At 44.2% G+C, this 16,531-nt stretch overlaps 2 protein-coding genes across 2 annotated transcripts in view; one reads left to right on the top strand and one right to left on the bottom strand.

The window, feature by feature from the left end:
• Positions 1 to 16,531, bottom strand: part of cdc73 (cell division cycle 73, Paf1/RNA polymerase II complex component, homolog (S. cerevisiae)) — a 30,153-nt gene that overhangs the window by 5,725 nt on the left and 7,897 nt on the right. Inside the window, exons 8-12 of the mRNA XM_062993734.1 lie at positions 12,911 to 13,009; positions 12,284 to 12,362; positions 12,135 to 12,199; positions 2,530 to 2,587; positions 1,081 to 1,116 (exon numbers count right to left, since the gene is read on the bottom strand). Coding sequence (XP_062849804.1) covers positions 1,081 to 1,116; positions 2,530 to 2,587; positions 12,135 to 12,199; positions 12,284 to 12,362; positions 12,911 to 13,009 — 337 coding nt within the window. The remainder of the gene's footprint in view (positions 1 to 1,080; positions 1,117 to 2,529; positions 2,588 to 12,134; positions 12,200 to 12,283; positions 12,363 to 12,910; positions 13,010 to 16,531) is intronic.
• LOC134312076 (beta-1,3-galactosyltransferase 2) lies at positions 3,368 to 11,588 on the top strand. Its single transcript, XM_062993735.1, has 2 exons — positions 3,368 to 3,693; positions 8,258 to 11,588. Exon 2 carries the CDS (start codon positions 8,320 to 8,322, stop codon positions 9,439 to 9,441), a length of 1,122 nt encoding a protein of 373 aa, XP_062849805.1. The 5' UTR covers positions 3,368 to 3,693; positions 8,258 to 8,319; the 3' UTR covers positions 9,442 to 11,588.

The raw sequence follows: 16,531 nt of genomic DNA, 5'->3' as shown, positions 1-16,531 counted from the left end.
TAAAGACTGGTGCCCTGATTCAAACTAGTGAATCAATTAGATGAATCAAATGTATGAATTTTGATCAGAAATTGGTGCCCAGATTCAAATTGGTGAATCGATTAGATGAATCAAATGTATGAATTAGGATAATAAAGACTGGTGTCCTAATTCGAACTTGTGAATCAATTGGATGAATCAAATATGAAAATTATAAATCATAGAAACTGGTGCCCTGATTCAAACTGGTGAATCAAATATGTGAACACGTACATGGAGAACACTGCACTGATTCAGACCTGTGAATCAAGTGGATCAATGAAATATGTGCCGTGATTCAAACTGGTGAATCGATTAGATGAATCAAATATGACAGTTAGGATAATACAGCCTGATGCCCCGATTCAAACTAGTGAATCAAATATGTGGACATGTACATAGACAGCACTGGACAGATTCAAACTGGTGAATCAATTAGATTAATGAAATATGTGCCCTGATTCAAACTGGTGAATCAATTAGATGAATCATTTGTATGAATTGAGATCATAGAAACTGGTGCCCTGATTCAAACTAGTGAATCAAATATGTAAACATGTACATCAAATAGATAAATCAAATAGATGAATCAAATATGCAAATTATGATCACAGAGCCTGATGCCCTGATTCAAACTGGTGAATCAAATATGTGAACATGTACATGGAGAACACTGCACAGATTCAAACTTGTGAATCAATCAGATGAATCAAACGTAAGAATTACGATATAAATACTGGTGAATTGATGAAAACTAGTGAATTAATTAGATGAGTCAAGTATATGAATAAACATTAGGACTCATGCAAATCCTCTTTTTTAAATGTGCACAAATTCCCATAGACACTCCCAAACTTGAAACAAATGAAGGCTGTCGTCACAGCATAGTGATAAAATGGGTTCAATTTAATGTTGGTCTTCAATTTAATGACACCGGTAATGAAACCTTGATTCAAATCAGTGAATCGAACACATGAATCAAGTGATCGTGCATTGTGAGCGGTGCACTGATTCAGTTATCTGAATCTAATGATAGAATATGCAGAACAAATGAAGCCATACCTTTCTTTTGGTTGGGAGGGGGTCTCGCTTGAGACACTGCGGACAGAAAGACAGAAGAGGGTTTAGTAAACGTGGGATTATTTTCTGATCGGATCAAACTCATCACCATCAGTGACTCTCCGCTATCGAAACAAGGCGGGGCATCGATCAGGGCGAGGATGTAGATTCATATCTAAGGTTTTAAGGGTCTCAGGACCACAGTGACCTCAAATTATTGGGTGTAAATGCTTTTTTGGGCCTGAATGACGTACGTTCCGCACTCAGGACGTCCTTCTGGTCGTTGTGGTCAAACTAATGCACCCAGGAACAGTTCTAGACCTAGACAAACGATCTTTGGACCCTGAGGTTAATTAGAACGGCTCAGACGAACATTCCTGACCTCGAGAAGAAAATAACATTGATCTGCTTCCTGAGTTCAGGATCCGTTTCTATAAATTATATATAGCCCTAATTATACGGACACAGAGAAGTCCCCAGCTGTAGGAGATCAATCGGTGAGGAGGAATTAGGGGGCGACCTCAGACACCCTGAACGATTCGTCTACGTGGCCGCGTGTGTTCCAAAGTTCGATGGCAGTAAGAATCTCTACTTATGCGCCTGCACAGGGGTTCAGACGGACCCCAGATCTGCAAAACGACCCCCTCTACTGATATTCTGGGTACTGCCAAATAAAATTAGGCATTTAGGGAGGTAAAAAACTTCACCCGAGAACACAAAGTTCACTCTATTTTCTCCCAATTTATCGTAGTCAGTTTGTCTCCCCCTGCTGGTGGATCCCTGATTGCAGTTGAGCTCACGCCTCCGACGGCCCATGCACAGCCCTAAATGGAACCCTTTATCACCCATGCACCCTGCACAGTCGCCTCTCTCTCTCACAGCCTTTGAAGACCTTGCCCACATAGTCCGGTCATCCCACCCTAGCAGAAATGTGTCTGCTGAAGGCACTGCCAATTACGCCGGCTAGATGGCACACAGCCGACCCAAGGACCAACCGAGGAGTTCAGAATCTCTGCGCTGGTGTGCTCGCGGAACATCCCGCTGTGCCACCTGGGCGCCTAATTTTGCCTACAGCTGAAGGGAAAGCACATGACCGCCAGCTTGGAGTTTTGCTAAACGGCATCTAAAGGGCTCCGGAAACACGACGGAGATCCTCTGGTCATTTAGATCATCCCAACCGTACTGTGAAACGCGGTGGTGGTAGCATCGTGCTACAGAGGCCGGATTAGGGGCCAGATGAATTCAAGGAACACACACACCCCTCTAATGATATTCTGGGTACTGTTAAAATAATAATAAAAAACCCAAACGTCCCCAGAGTATAAATGCGCTGATGCGTGAAATAGTTCCTGCGAATGAATAAAATCCACACTAGTGAGCAGGTTAATGGTTTGCCGTGTGCAGCAGGTGGTTGGATGGGTGGGTGTGTAGGTGGGTGGGTTCGGTTCAAACCTGGACGTGGAACAGGCTGCAAGGCCGGAGTCTGGGCCTTCCTCGCCGACGCTCCTTCCTGTGAAGAGAAGATCAGGATCAGAACGATATCTGGGATGAACCGGATATTCACGTTCCGGGATTGCCTTCAGCGCTGAGGAGGCGCCGGACGCTCCCTCGTCATTCAGTCAGATCATCACTCAGCCATAACATTAAAACCACCTCCTTGTTTCTACACTCACTGTCCATGTTATCAGCTCCACTTACCATATAGAAGCACCTTGTAGTTCTACAATTACTGACTGTAGTCCATCTGTTCCTCTACATGCTGCGTTACCCCCTTTCACCCTGTTCTTCAATGGTCAGGACCACCACAGAGCAGGTATTATTTAGGTGGTGGATGATTCTCAGCACTGCAGTGACACTGACATGGTGGTGGTGTGTTAGTGTGTGTTGTGCTGGTACGAGTGGATCAGACACAGCAGCGCTGCTGGAGTTTTTAAACACCTCACGGTCACTGCTGGACCGAGAATCGTCCACCTAACCAAATGGACAGAGGCGTGCATCGTGTGATTTTAAAGATTTGAAAGCCAAATGGAGGAGCGATGGGAGGACGTCTCATTTCCATGACGAACGTAAACAAAAAGGTGTCGATGATCGCCGGAGCACGAGGCAGAACAGGCGACGAGCACGGAGGCGAGGCTGCCCGTCCGAGACCCTCTGTGAGGCCGGGAAGGGGTGGGGTCGACTTCTAACGGTCACATGACGTTAGGGAGGTGCGCACACACACACACACACACCCTTCCCCCAAACCTCTCAGTGTGCAGTTAGCAGCTCACCGGCAGTTTAAGAGCTTCACACACATTACAGCAGTCAGACGGATCTGCGCGGACGCAGAGCTGATGCGCCGGGGGCACGGCTCCGCCCGCAAGACCCCCGTGAATAATAACAAGGGATCGTGTCTCCGATCCACCCGGACGAGCGAGGAATCCCGACGAGGAGGCGCCTCACAAGGGAGCGCGTGACGACAGAGGACCGGGCGGAGGGGGGCGCCGGAGGAACCCGAGAGCGCGGTGTTATTTTTAAGGATGAGGACCGACGGGCACGGACGGCAGGGAAAACATGGCACACCCACCGCGCCAGGCGTGGAGTTCTCCGACAGCAGCAGCTCTCTCAGGAAGGAAGGTACGTCCAGCTCGTGCTGTGTTCAAGTGTCACAAGCAAGATGTTTTTGCTCAAATTGACAGGCTGTGCCAGGCTGACAGAAACGAACACAGATCAGATTTGGTACCGGATTAGATTCATCACAGGGATCCCTGAGATCGTTCTCCGCACTTTGCTGAGTGTTTACAAGTATGCTTTGGACAACCTGTGACCCTGACCATAACGGAGCGGTTAAAGTACTTGTACTAAAAAGCCTGAGGAATCTCGACCGGTGACATCATCGTGTCTGTATTAAATACGTAAATAAAAGGCTCGGCTGCATTTCACTGACAAATCAGACCGTGTTAACGCTGCTACATTCACTCGTGATACAGGACGAAGAGAACGTGACTGTTGGACCCTCGAGCAACGTCAAAATCCACACAAAACAGATCCGGACTGCAGGCAGGCCAGTCTAGCACTTGCACTCTGTTACTAAGAGGTCAGGCTGTCGTAAAGCGCCCTAATCAAGAAAGCACATATATCGTTCTGCGCTCAGATGCGACTGATCCGTTCTGGGAACCGCTCGTACGCAGAAAACGATTCGTCAGGCTGCCGTGATCGATTAAAACGCCGCCGAGTTTCCAGGGGCACAAAAATAATTAAATAAATAAATACAAATAATAATAATAATAATAATTTTAAAAAATCATCATCGTGTCTGTATCAAATACGTAAATAAAAGGCTCGGCTGCATTTCACTGACAAATCAGACCGTGTTAACGCTGCTACAGTAACTCATGATACAGGACGGAGTGAACGTGACTGTCGGACCATCGAGCTCCGACAGACCTCATTTACATTGTTTTAAAACAAAGAAAGCGACAGGAAACGGGAAACACATCGTTCTGAGCTCAGATCCGTTCTCGGAACCACTCGTACGCAGAAACCCGAGGGTAAAACGATACGCCGGTTCGTTGTGATCGATTAAAACGCCGCAGGTTTTCCAGGGGCACCAAAATAAATAAATAAATAATAAATACAAATAATAAAAATTAAACATAAATACACATAACTTGTGTATAACGAAAGCAAAGTTCTTAAAGTGACGACTTCTCCTTTTTGGCATTGTGGAAATTTGGACATTCTCATTTCCCCTGTACCCTCTATGGCAACCCTCACCGGTCTAGCAGAAGACAGATCGCATTCTTACAAACAGCTTCGGCAAAGCGCTGGACCTAGTCATGCTCCGTGTGTTCGTTCTCGTCCCAGCACTGCTGTCGCAACCCAATACGACCCTCCCTCCCTCCCTCCCTCGGATACGGGCCGTTCTGCCTGTTGGGCGCCCGGTCTGAGCGGCAGCTCCGCTGACGATCGACTAACTAGTCTTACAGTAGTCTGTGTAGGTTCTCGGTCATGGACGAGAGGTTAAACGTTAAACTGTCAGTAAACCTAGCTCTCTCTCTACACAGACACATCACCCATGATCCTACACTCCCGAGAAGAGGGCGTGTCTAAATTCTTATCTCCCTTAAAATGCTCCTACTGAGGCGCCTTAATTCTGAGTGATCTGACCGAATGACGAGGGAGCGTCCGACGCCCCCTCAGCGCTGAAGATCAATCCCAGCATTCAGTGCGGCACGACTTTCCTCACCAAAAACTACAATCGTGAATATAGCGGACGAATAAATGCGGGGCAACCAACGGAGTTCTTCTCAAATGTAAATAAATTCTCATTGATGTTTAACCTGTACAAAAGGTGCACGAGTGTCGTCGGGGACGGTTTAACCCCTCTGTGTTTTCGGGACCCGGAGGGAGACGTCAGCTGGCAGCTGATCAGGTAGGTAAGTAGGGGAGCAGGGCGGGTCACTAGGTTTTAGGACAGACCCTGTATTGTATCTGTTGTACCTCATACTTCAAGTCGAGACTTGCTGACACGACTGCGCTACAGAAACACCCCCACCCCACCACCCCTTCCTGAAATTAAGCTACACCCAACACTCCTCTTATCATGACTATCCACCCGCTGCACAGACATCTACTTCCACTCGTAACGCTTTTCTCGGGTGAATAGAAGCGCCTGGTACCAGGTTTCACTTCTTCTTGCTGGTAAAACACACCCAAAGTTTCTAGAATAACCTCAGTGACCTCTGGAACCCGACGAGCTGTGCGGTGGGTTTAGAGAAAGACAGGAGAAAACAAAGAGCCTCTTCACACCAAGAAATGTTTTGCATGTTTGACACGAGAGATTTGAATATATCTAAAAGGCTTCTACTGTTCTCAGCCCTCCCAACATAACTGAATCTCTAATCTCTCTCGCTGCTCTGAGGAACAGATAGTTCCGTCCTGGTCTGGGTTGGTGTGGCTAAGACGCCGTTCAACAGAGACCAAGAGGACGATCCATATTAATCCAAACACATACCAACAGAAGCAAGACCAAGACCCACAACAACCAAGACATCTTGTTTGATACGGGTCTTAGTATTTTGTTGGTCTTGGTGTTGGTTGATATGAGTCTAAGACCCATAGCAACCAAGACAAAAACCAAAATCAACCAGGACCAAGACGAAACTAATAACATCAACCAAGACCAACAAAATACTAAGACCCATATCAACTGAGACCAAGACCAGGAAAAAAAAACTAAGAACCATATAAACGAATACCAAAACTAAGACAAATCTAAAACTCATATCAATCAAGACAAAACTAGAACCCATATTAACCAGGACCAACACAAGACTAAGACCAAAATCAACCAAGACAAACACAAATCTAAGACCCGACCCATACTAAACAAGACCAAGACAAAAGTAAAACCGATAGCAACCAAGACAAACTAAGACCCACAACCAAAACCAGAGCTAAGACTTAGTTGAACAGAGACCAAGGCCATGATCCATATTAATCCAAACCCATAACAATAGAAGCAAGCAAGACTAAGACCCAACTAAACAAAATTAAGACTCACATCAACCAAGACCAGGAACAAGACAAAACTAAGACCCACAACAACTAAGATCTACAAAAAACTAAGACTTGTCTGAACAGAGACTAAGGCAATGACCCATATTAATCCAAACCAACAGAAGCAAGCAAGACTAAGAGCCGTGTCAATCCAGACAAACACCAAACCAGGACCAAAATCAAGCAAGACCAGGATTAAACTAAGACCCACACGTACCAAGACAAACACAAAATTAAGACTCATATCAATCAAGACCAGGACCAAGACAAAACTAAGACCCACAACCACTAAGACTTAGTTGAACGGAGACTAAGGCAATGACCCATATTAATCCAAACCCATACCAACAGAAGCAAACCAGACTAAGATCCAGACCAACACTAAACTAAGACCCATATCAACCAAGAGCAAGACAAAACAGACCCACAACAACCAAGACGAACACAAAATTAAGACTCACATAAACCAAGACCAAAACAAAACTAAGAGTCAGTTGAACAGAGACCAAGGCCATGACCCATATTAAACCAAACACATACCAACAGAAGCAAGCAAGACTAAGAACCGCATCCAAGACCAACACGAAACTAAGAACCATATAAACAAAGACCAAGACTAAAACAAATCTAAAAACCTATATCAACCAAAACCAAAATAAGATTCATATCAAACAAGACCAAGAAATCAGCCAAGACAAAATGAAGACCCATATCAACCAAAACAAAACTGAGACTTAGTTCACTAGAGACCAAGGTCATGATCCATATTAAACCAAACCCATACCAACAGAAGCCAGCAGAACTAATACCCAGCTAAACAAAACTAAGACCCATATCAATCAAGTCCAACACTAAACTAATCAAAATCAGCTTAGACCAAGACAAAACTAAGACTTAGTTGAAGAGTCAATGACTAGAATCAATGACCCATATTAATTCAAACCCATAACAACAGAAGCAAACAAGACTAAGAACCATATCAACACAGACCAACACTAAACCAGGACCAAAATCAAGCAAGACCAGGAGAAAACTAAGATCCATATGAACCAAGACCAACACCAAACTAAGACCCACAACAGCCAAAACCAAGAGCAAGACAAAACTAAGACCAAAATCAACCAAGACAAACACAAAACTAAGACTCATATCCACCAAGACCAAAACAAACATGAAACAAAAACCCTAATCAACGAGGACAAAATACTAAGACCTACATCAACCAGGAACAATACAAAACTAAAAACCTTATCAACCCAGACCTAGACTAACCTAAACCACAGACCCATCGGCCCAGATGTGCGATATGAGGTTTGGTTGCTGTTCATATTGGTTTTAATACACACAACAGACCAAAACAGTTTTTGTAAGGGCGGGTACAGATGTTTTACAGATTGACATCCCAAAAACTTATGCTGGAACCGGACAGACCTTCCCAAAACCAATGTCACGCAGATATGGTTGAGTGGCTAACACCTGAAGTCAATAATCAGGACAGGCGACTACATACTTTTGACCACATGGTGTAAAGTGTTAGGCGAAAGTTTTGGCACTCCTGGCTGGTCTGATCTGTTGAACATTAAAACCAAACGCCATGTGATTCTGCTTCATAACTCACATCTCTTCCGTGTCTGTGCAGGTCTCGACGGCGAGTCCTGGTGACCGACCCCTCGGACGAGTCCAGATCTGAGCGAGAGAATCATGCAGTGCAGACGGCGGGGCTGCTGCACCCGGGCGGCGGGGTTATCGTTCGTATTCGCCGCCGCCGTCCTGCTCATCTTCGCCCAGCAAGCGAGAAAAACCCAGAGCGCAGCGAGAGAGAAGAAGATCGAGGAGGCGAGACCTTCGTCCACGAGGTCTGTCCTGAACCTGACCCTCGGGGCTGTTTCGGGGGCCCGTATTCAGCAGGACGTGAAGCACCCGCTGGGTTCAAACGGAAGTCTGAGCGAGGAGATCGACTCGGAACAAATCCTCAAAACAGAACCTTATAAATACATCCATAACGAGCCGGAGAAGTGCCGGAGAGGGAGTCCGTTCCTCGTCCTGATGATCACCGTCAACCCGGACGATTACGCCGCCAGAGCCGCCATCAGGCAGACGTGGGGGAACGAGAGCGCCGTTAAGGGGTCAGGACTCGTCCGGATCTTCCTTTTGGGCGTAAAAAACGTTGCGTATGGACCCCACGTCCAGCTCCAAAACTCCATCAAGGAGGAAAGCCAAAAGTTTCAGGACATCGTTCAGCAGGAGTACGTCGACTCTTATTACAACCTGACCATCAAGACGCTGATGGGGATGCACTGGGTGGCAACGTACTGCCCCAACGCCAGTTACGTCATGAAGACCGACAGCGACATGTTCGTCAACACGGAGTACCTGATCCAAAAACTGCTGGAGCCGAAAAAACCCCCGAGACGATTGTACTTCACCGGGTACCTCATGAGAGGCTTCAAGCCCAACCGGGACAAGAACAGCAAGTGGTACATGTCGCCGGAGCTCTACGCCAGCGAGACCTACCCCAACTTCTGCTCGGGCACCGGGTACGTGTTCTCCGCCGACGTGGCGGGGCGCATCTACCAGGCGTCCCTGAGCATACGCAGGCTGCACCTGGAGGACGTCTACGTAGGAATCTGCCTGGCCAAACTGCACATAGATCCCGTCCCGCCGCCCAACGACTTCCTCTTCAACCACTGGAAGGTCTCGTATTCCAGCTGCAAGTACAGCCAGCTCATAACCTCTCATCACTTCCGTCCGGCCGAGCTGATCAACCAGTGGAGGCACCTGCAGAAGACCAAACACGCCGCCTGTGGCAGGAGGACCACGTGAAGGACTCCACGGGGGATCGTTATCCACAAGAGAACTTTGGACTTCCACTGTTCCACAGACCAGCCCCCAGTAAACATCTGCGGCCCTTGAGAAAACCAGCAAGTCTTTATTTATTATTTTTAATGAACTTCCCTTCGTTTGAACCTTCGACCCTTCGGACTCGAGCAATTTTGACTTTTTTTTAGGCTAAAATGACCCTCAAGCAATCAGAAACGGAGCTGTGACGGCGATGGATAAGCATAGGCAACGTCTAAGAACCCAAGCTTTCCCATGGAACGCTTACAGACTGAAATAAACCAAGACTAAGACAAAACTAGGCTAAAATGAACCCTAATCAATCAAAATTAAGCTGCGACGGCAAGGGATAAGCATAGGCAACGTCTAAGAGAAGGAAAGCACCACACATTTCAGCGTCAGTTCAAGCGAACAGACACTAGGTGGCGGTAAAATCCAAGCTTTCCCGTGAAATGCTTTTAGACTGAAATTAACCAAGACAAAACTGGGCTAAAATGACCCTTAATCAATCAGAAACTAAGCTGCGATGGCGACGGATAAGCATAGGCAAAGTCTAAAAGAAGGGAAGTGTGTAGTTTCCTTAAAAACATCACCACGGTGGAGTAAAAGCAGACGTACCAGCTCAAAAATGTCTCGCTTTAGCAACAACAGTCCTGTTCGCTCATCTACTTTGGGTCGTATTAGGCTGCATTGACGGACAAACACCGGTATCGAAAGCTGCCTAGCTGTAGCACCACACATTTTAGTGTCAGTTCAAGCGTACAGCCACTAGGTGGCAGTAAAACCAAGCAGAAAAAACGTCTCGCTTTAGCAACGACCGTCCTGTTCACGATAAATCGCTCGTCTACTTTGGGTCGTATTAGGTTGCGTTCGAGGACGAACACCGGTTCGAAGGCCGCCTAGCCGTAGCACCACACGACACCACACATTTCAGTGCCAGTTCAAGCGTACGGGCACTAGGTGGCAGTAAAACCCAAGCTTTCATCATAGAATGCTTTCAGACTGAAATAAATCAAGGCTAAGACAAAACTAGGCTAAAATGACCCTTAATCAATCAAAAACTGAGCTGCAAGGGTGACGGATAAGCATAGGCAATGTCTAAGAGAAGGGAAGTGTGTAGTTTCCTTAAAAACATCACCAGGTTGGAGTAAAAGCAGACGTACCAGCACAAAAACATCTCGCTTTAGCCACGGCCGTCCTGTTCACGGTAAATCACCGGTTCGAAAGACGCCTAGCTGTATAACCACACATTTTAGTGTCAGTTCAAACGTACGGCCACTAGGTGGCAGTAAAACCAAGCAGAAGAAACATCTTGCTTTAGCAACATCAGTCCTGTTCGCGATAAATCGCTCGTCTACTGTTGGCCGTATTAGGTGGAGGTAAAACCCACGCTTCCTTATTGAATGCTTTCAGACTGAAATAAAGATGAAACTAGGCTGAAATGACCCTTAATTGACCAGAACCTGAGCTGCAAGGGCGACGAATAAGCATAGGAAACATCTAAGACAAAATGCTTGTCTACTTTGGGTCGTATTAGGCTGCATTCCAGGATAAACACCGCTTCGAAAGCCGTAGCTCCACACGAGTTACGCATTTCAGCGTCAGTTCAAGCGTACGGACACTAGGTGGAGGTAAAAACCCAAGCTGTTGGACGTATCTGAGCACTGTGCTTTCATTCCTCTAACTACAGGATTTTGCTTTGACTGTCATTTTATCATTTTATTCTATTTTTTTAATAAAAAGGAACGACCTCGCAACGTCAACAACAGAGAGACTAACGAAGATTCTAATGCGCCGTTCACCATCCTACAATAACGTTCGAGGATTAAACTGTGATTACTGTGTGACGTTACAGGGTTTATTCAGTGGTTTTGGGCATTATTATTAATAATATTATTATTTATAGTGACATTTTAATTCACTTTGCTCACTAGCACCAGCATTGCAGTTATTATTTATTACCTTGTTTATTTCCTTTATTACTCAGTTTATTATTTATTTTTAACCATTTCTTGTGTGTCTAGCTCTATAATTTAGACTTTTAATCAAATACCTCATGCTTAACTTGTTTTAATGGCCGGTACACGTCCGAACGTTTGCCTACCTCCCAAATAAAACCCTAACTGGATTAATTGTGCCTCTTTCTGTTTGCATAATGTGTCATGTGATCTGGAACGCCGCACGAACGCTCTTGCAGTTAACAAACCGGCTCCTATTCATCCCATTCATCCTTTCAATTCAATCTTTGGTGCTTGTTTGGAGTTAATCAGGCTTAGAAAGTCAGAATGCACACAATGCACACAGCACACACACACGAGTAACCAGTACACTTACTAGCATGTTTTTGAAACACACACACACAAAAAACCCAACCCGTGAGCATGTCGGACACCTAATTAAAAAACAGTAGGCATTAATATGAAGCCAAGCTTTGCTGTAATAACAGTATTCAGAGTGTGTCTGTGAGGATTTGTGCCATTCGTCTTGAATCTGTGCAGGTCAATGGAGATCATGCAAAACAAACTGCTCGAACCGTTGAGTTTGTACCCATGAGCACAGTCATGCTGCAGAACATAAGGGCCTTCCTTAGCACAAAGCTTGGCAGAAACGCTGCCACGGCGACCAAACAGACCGGACGACAAGAAAGCAGCGGCCAGTCGTCTCATCGGGGGACTTACCGTCACAGATTTCAGCGTCATGCCGTGGTAGGTTCCCATCGTGTCGATTTTGAAGCCCTCCGTTTCTGAGAGCAGAAGAGAACAGAATAAGTCGGTGTTTATTTTCAGCTCCCCTTTGACCATCGTCGTCTTTGGGGCGTGTTACTCACCCTCTTTCCCTTTGAAGCGCTCCTGGTCGTATCTGTTGTACGCCGCCGGCACCGGCTGCTTGTTCCGAATCGCCGGATCCTTGAGAAGAAAGACGAGAGAGCAAAGTGAACCCGAGAGCGCAGACGATCAAAGTCTCATGTCTCGTCGTCAAACGTTTCTGCCTCTGATCCACGTCCAGAAACGAGGCTTTATAGAGGGGGCGACCAAAATGTGACCTGTAATCTGTCCAATTCAACCGAAAAACAGACAGAAATCACTTAAAAAGGGACAAAAGGGGGAAGGGGGTTCTCGTGGTGTAATCTCTGCTTAGGTTAATGATCCAAAATTATTAATGGTGACAGAAATGCAACAATAGATGCCATATGAAAGGGGGCAAATACTGTAAATATCATTTTAATCCCTATAAAATGGAGCTGTAACACACACACACACACACACACACACACACAGGGTCTGATGTTAATTAAAAGCTGCTAAAACATGGGCGACACAAAGGTCATGTAAAGGGGGGGGGTGATTACTTTTTCACACCACTGTAAACATGATGAAAGAGTGGTGAGAGATGAGAGCAGAAAGATAAACGCTGCGGTGAGAACTGTGTGTGAAGTGTGTAGGTGTTCTAGTACCGTCTGTGTGGGGTTCTGTGCTGGTCTCTGTTCGGGGGCGCGGCCCTCTTCTCTGGCCTTCACCGACTGCAGGATGGAAAAGATGCTTTTGGAGAAGTTCTACCAAAACAAAGCAGAAAAAACATTATTATTACGATTATTATAATGATTATCTATTATTATTAATTATTATTTATTATTATTAGCATTATTTATTATTGTTACTATTACAAATTATTATTATTATTATTAATTAATTATTAATTACAATTATTTTTATTACTATTACTAATTGTTATTATTATTATTGTTATATTACTATCATCATAATTATTATTATTGTTATTATACTTATTATTATTTATTATAATTATTATTATTAATTATTAACATTACTATTATCATCATCATTATTATTATTACTATTATTATCATAGTAATATTATTATTATTATTATTATTTATTATTATTACTATTACAAATTATTATTATTATTATTATTAATTAATTATTAATTACATTTATTTTTATTATTATTACTATTTGTTATTATTATTGTTATATTACTATCATAATTATTATTATTGTTATTATACTTATTATTATTTATTATAATTATTATTATTAATTATTAACATTATCATCATCATCATTATTATTATTACTATCATTATCAGTTATATTAGTATTATTATTATTATTATTAATTATTATTATTATAATTATCATTATTTTTATTATAAATTATTATCATTATTAATTATTTTTATTATATTTTTTTATTACTAATTATTATTATTATAATATTATTATTATTTTTACCATCATCAATATCATGCTCTCTAAATTCCTTATTCATGATTCTCTGTGCTCATACAACCAGGGCCAGTTTGATAGCGCCATTACAAAGCACATGGAACAGTCGTCTCCTCGCCAAGGTCTGAAAGAAAACCCAAACTGTTCCCTTATGCTGAGAGGACCTTTGCCTGGATGATTTAACTAAAGAAGCAAGAACCACCAGCCAAAAAAGTTCAGCTTTAGTGTAAATCTGCTGTAACACAGGAACAGCAAAAACGTGTGAAACCGATCAGTCAAGAGCATCCATCCACACTCCCCACACCCTCCCCACACCCTCCCCAAAGACACATTTCCGACCTGGACGAAACCAACCTGTTAATACGTCAGACACGAAACGTGTGTGAAAACCCAGACGGACTCAGACAGACACGGAAAAACAATCTCGGCGTGGTCACCCGCTCCTAAATCAACACAAACAGGGAAATCAGGCAGATTTTCCTGCCGCCGCTGCAGATCCAGGGCGGGTCATAGAGGCGTTTTGCATCTGGTTAAAAAGGAGGGCAGGGGATTATTATTTTTTAATCCAACACAAAAGCTTCAATCCGTCAACTGTGTGTGTGTGTGTGTGTGTGTGTGTGTGTATCTGCAATCTGATTAAAGCAGCAACACACAATCCGGAGGTTTTTCTCCTCTAAATCACACACACGTGTCCTGGTTTCAGTGAGACACGGGCCAAAAACAAGCACAACCTCACCAGGAACATGTCCAGCTATTATAGGGGGGGGACTGTATTTAAAGATACAGTCCAATGTAAAACACAGGCACACCCTAACCTAACCCCCCCCTCCTAAAAAACACCTAGTGGATAGAGTAACAGCCTCAGACCCCTCACCCTAATTCTCCACTTTCATTTAGCATTATAGGAGAAGACTCAGCGCTACAGACTTCCCTACTCATAAGACTAAGGTTCTAATATTGTGTTTCCCAAGGGTGCAGAAAAAGCGAATATACGGAATCGCCCCCCTTTTTGCAGCATTAGGAGCCTCCACCTTGCAGATTTATTTATTTTTATATACCCGTCAGCACTGAAAGTGGTTAAAACACCTGAATTCATTCATTTGAAGGGGTGTCCACATACTTTTGGCACCACGCTGTGTTAGGAGCTTAATTCAGACGAGTTCTGTTTGTTTGAGCGAATACGGAAAAATCAATGCAACGCTGCCACCTAGCGGACAGAATAAGCACTGCAGGTACTGCACAACAGTCGGGTGGTGGAGCAATCTAATAGCCTAATTTGATGCGGGATGAATCAGAACGTCGACTGCTAACTGATTCAGGTATTTCTCCAAACCTAAAGGTATTGATATTGAATCACAACTTTGACGCCATAACAGGCTTAGCTCCTCTAAGATTTCAATTTGGGTGTGGCTGCAACCACGACACCTGAAGTCTACAGGTCCTTCTCAAAAAATTAGCATATTGTGATAAAGTTCATTATTTTCCATAATGTAATGATAAAAATTAAACTTTCATATATTTTAGATTCATTGCACACCAACTGAAATATTTCAGGTCTTTTATTGTTTTAATACTGATGATTTTGGCATACAGCTCATGAAAACCCAAAATTCCTATCTCAAAAAATTAGCATATCATGAAAAGGTTCTCTAAACGAGCTATTAACCTAATCATCTGAATCAACGAATTAACTCTAAACACCTGCAAAAGATTCCTGAGGCTTTTAAAAACTCCCAGCCTGGTTCATTACTCAAAACTGCAATCATGGGTAAGACTGCCGACCTGACTGCTGTCCAGAAGGCCATCATTGACACCCTCAAGCAAGAGGGTAAGACACAGAAAGAAATTTCTGAACGAATAGGCTGTTCCCAGAGTGCTGTATCAAGGCACCTCAGTGGGAAGTCTGTGGGAAGGAAAAAGTGTGGCAGAAAACGCTGCACAACGAGAAGAGGTGACCGGACCCTGAGGAAGATTGTGGAGAAGGGCCGATTCCAGACCTTGGGGGACCTGCGGAAGCAGTGGACTGAGTCTGGAGTAGAAACATCCAGAGCCACCGTGCACAGGCGTGTGCAGGAAATGGGCTACAGGTGCCGCATTCCCCAGGTCAAGCCACTTTTGAACCAGAAACAGCGGCAGAAGCGCCTGACCTGGGCTACAGAGAAGCAGCACTGGACTGTTGCTCAGTGTTTTCGGAAATCAAGGTGCCAGAGTCTGGAGGAAGACTGGGGAGAAGGAAATGCCAAAATGCCTAAAGTCCAGTGTCAAGTACCCACAGTCAGTGATGGTCTGGGGTGCCATGTCAGCTGCTGGTGTTGGTCCACTGTGTTTTATCAAGGGCAGGGTCAATGCAGCTAGCTATCAGGAGATTTTGGAGCACTTCATGCTTCCATCTGCTGAAAAGCTTTATGGAGATGAAGATTTCATTTTTCAGCACGACCTGGCACCTGCTCACAGTGCCAAAACCACTGGTGAATGGTTTACTGACCATGGTATTACTGTGCTCAATTGGCCTGCCAACTCTCCTGACCTGAACCCCATAGAGAATCTGTGGGATATTGTGAAGAGAAAGTTGAGAGACACAAGACCCAACACTCTGGATGAGCTTAAGGCCGCTATCGAAGCATCCTGGGCCTCCATAACACCTCAGCAGTGCCACAGGCTGATTGCCTCCATGCCACGCCGCATTGAAGCAGTCATTTCTGCAAAAGGATTCCCGACCAAGTATTGAGTGCATAACTGAACATAATTATTTGAAGGTTGACTTTTTTTGTATTAAAAACACTTTTCTTTTATTGGTCGGATGAAATATGCTAATTTTTTGAGAT

Source organism: Trichomycterus rosablanca, chromosome 4 (assembly GCF_030014385.1).
Source record: "Trichomycterus rosablanca isolate fTriRos1 chromosome 4, fTriRos1.hap1, whole genome shotgun sequence".
Taxonomy (NCBI): Eukaryota; Metazoa; Chordata; class Actinopteri; order Siluriformes; family Trichomycteridae; genus Trichomycterus; species Trichomycterus rosablanca.
This window is presented reverse-complemented; position numbering and strand designations above follow the sequence as displayed.

Bases quoted from the DNA above. Each gene is read 5' to 3' on its own strand.
- LOC134312076 (XM_062993735.1), top strand. From the start codon at position 8,320: ATGCAGTGCAGACGGCGGGGCTGCTGCACCCGGGCGGCGGGGTTATCG.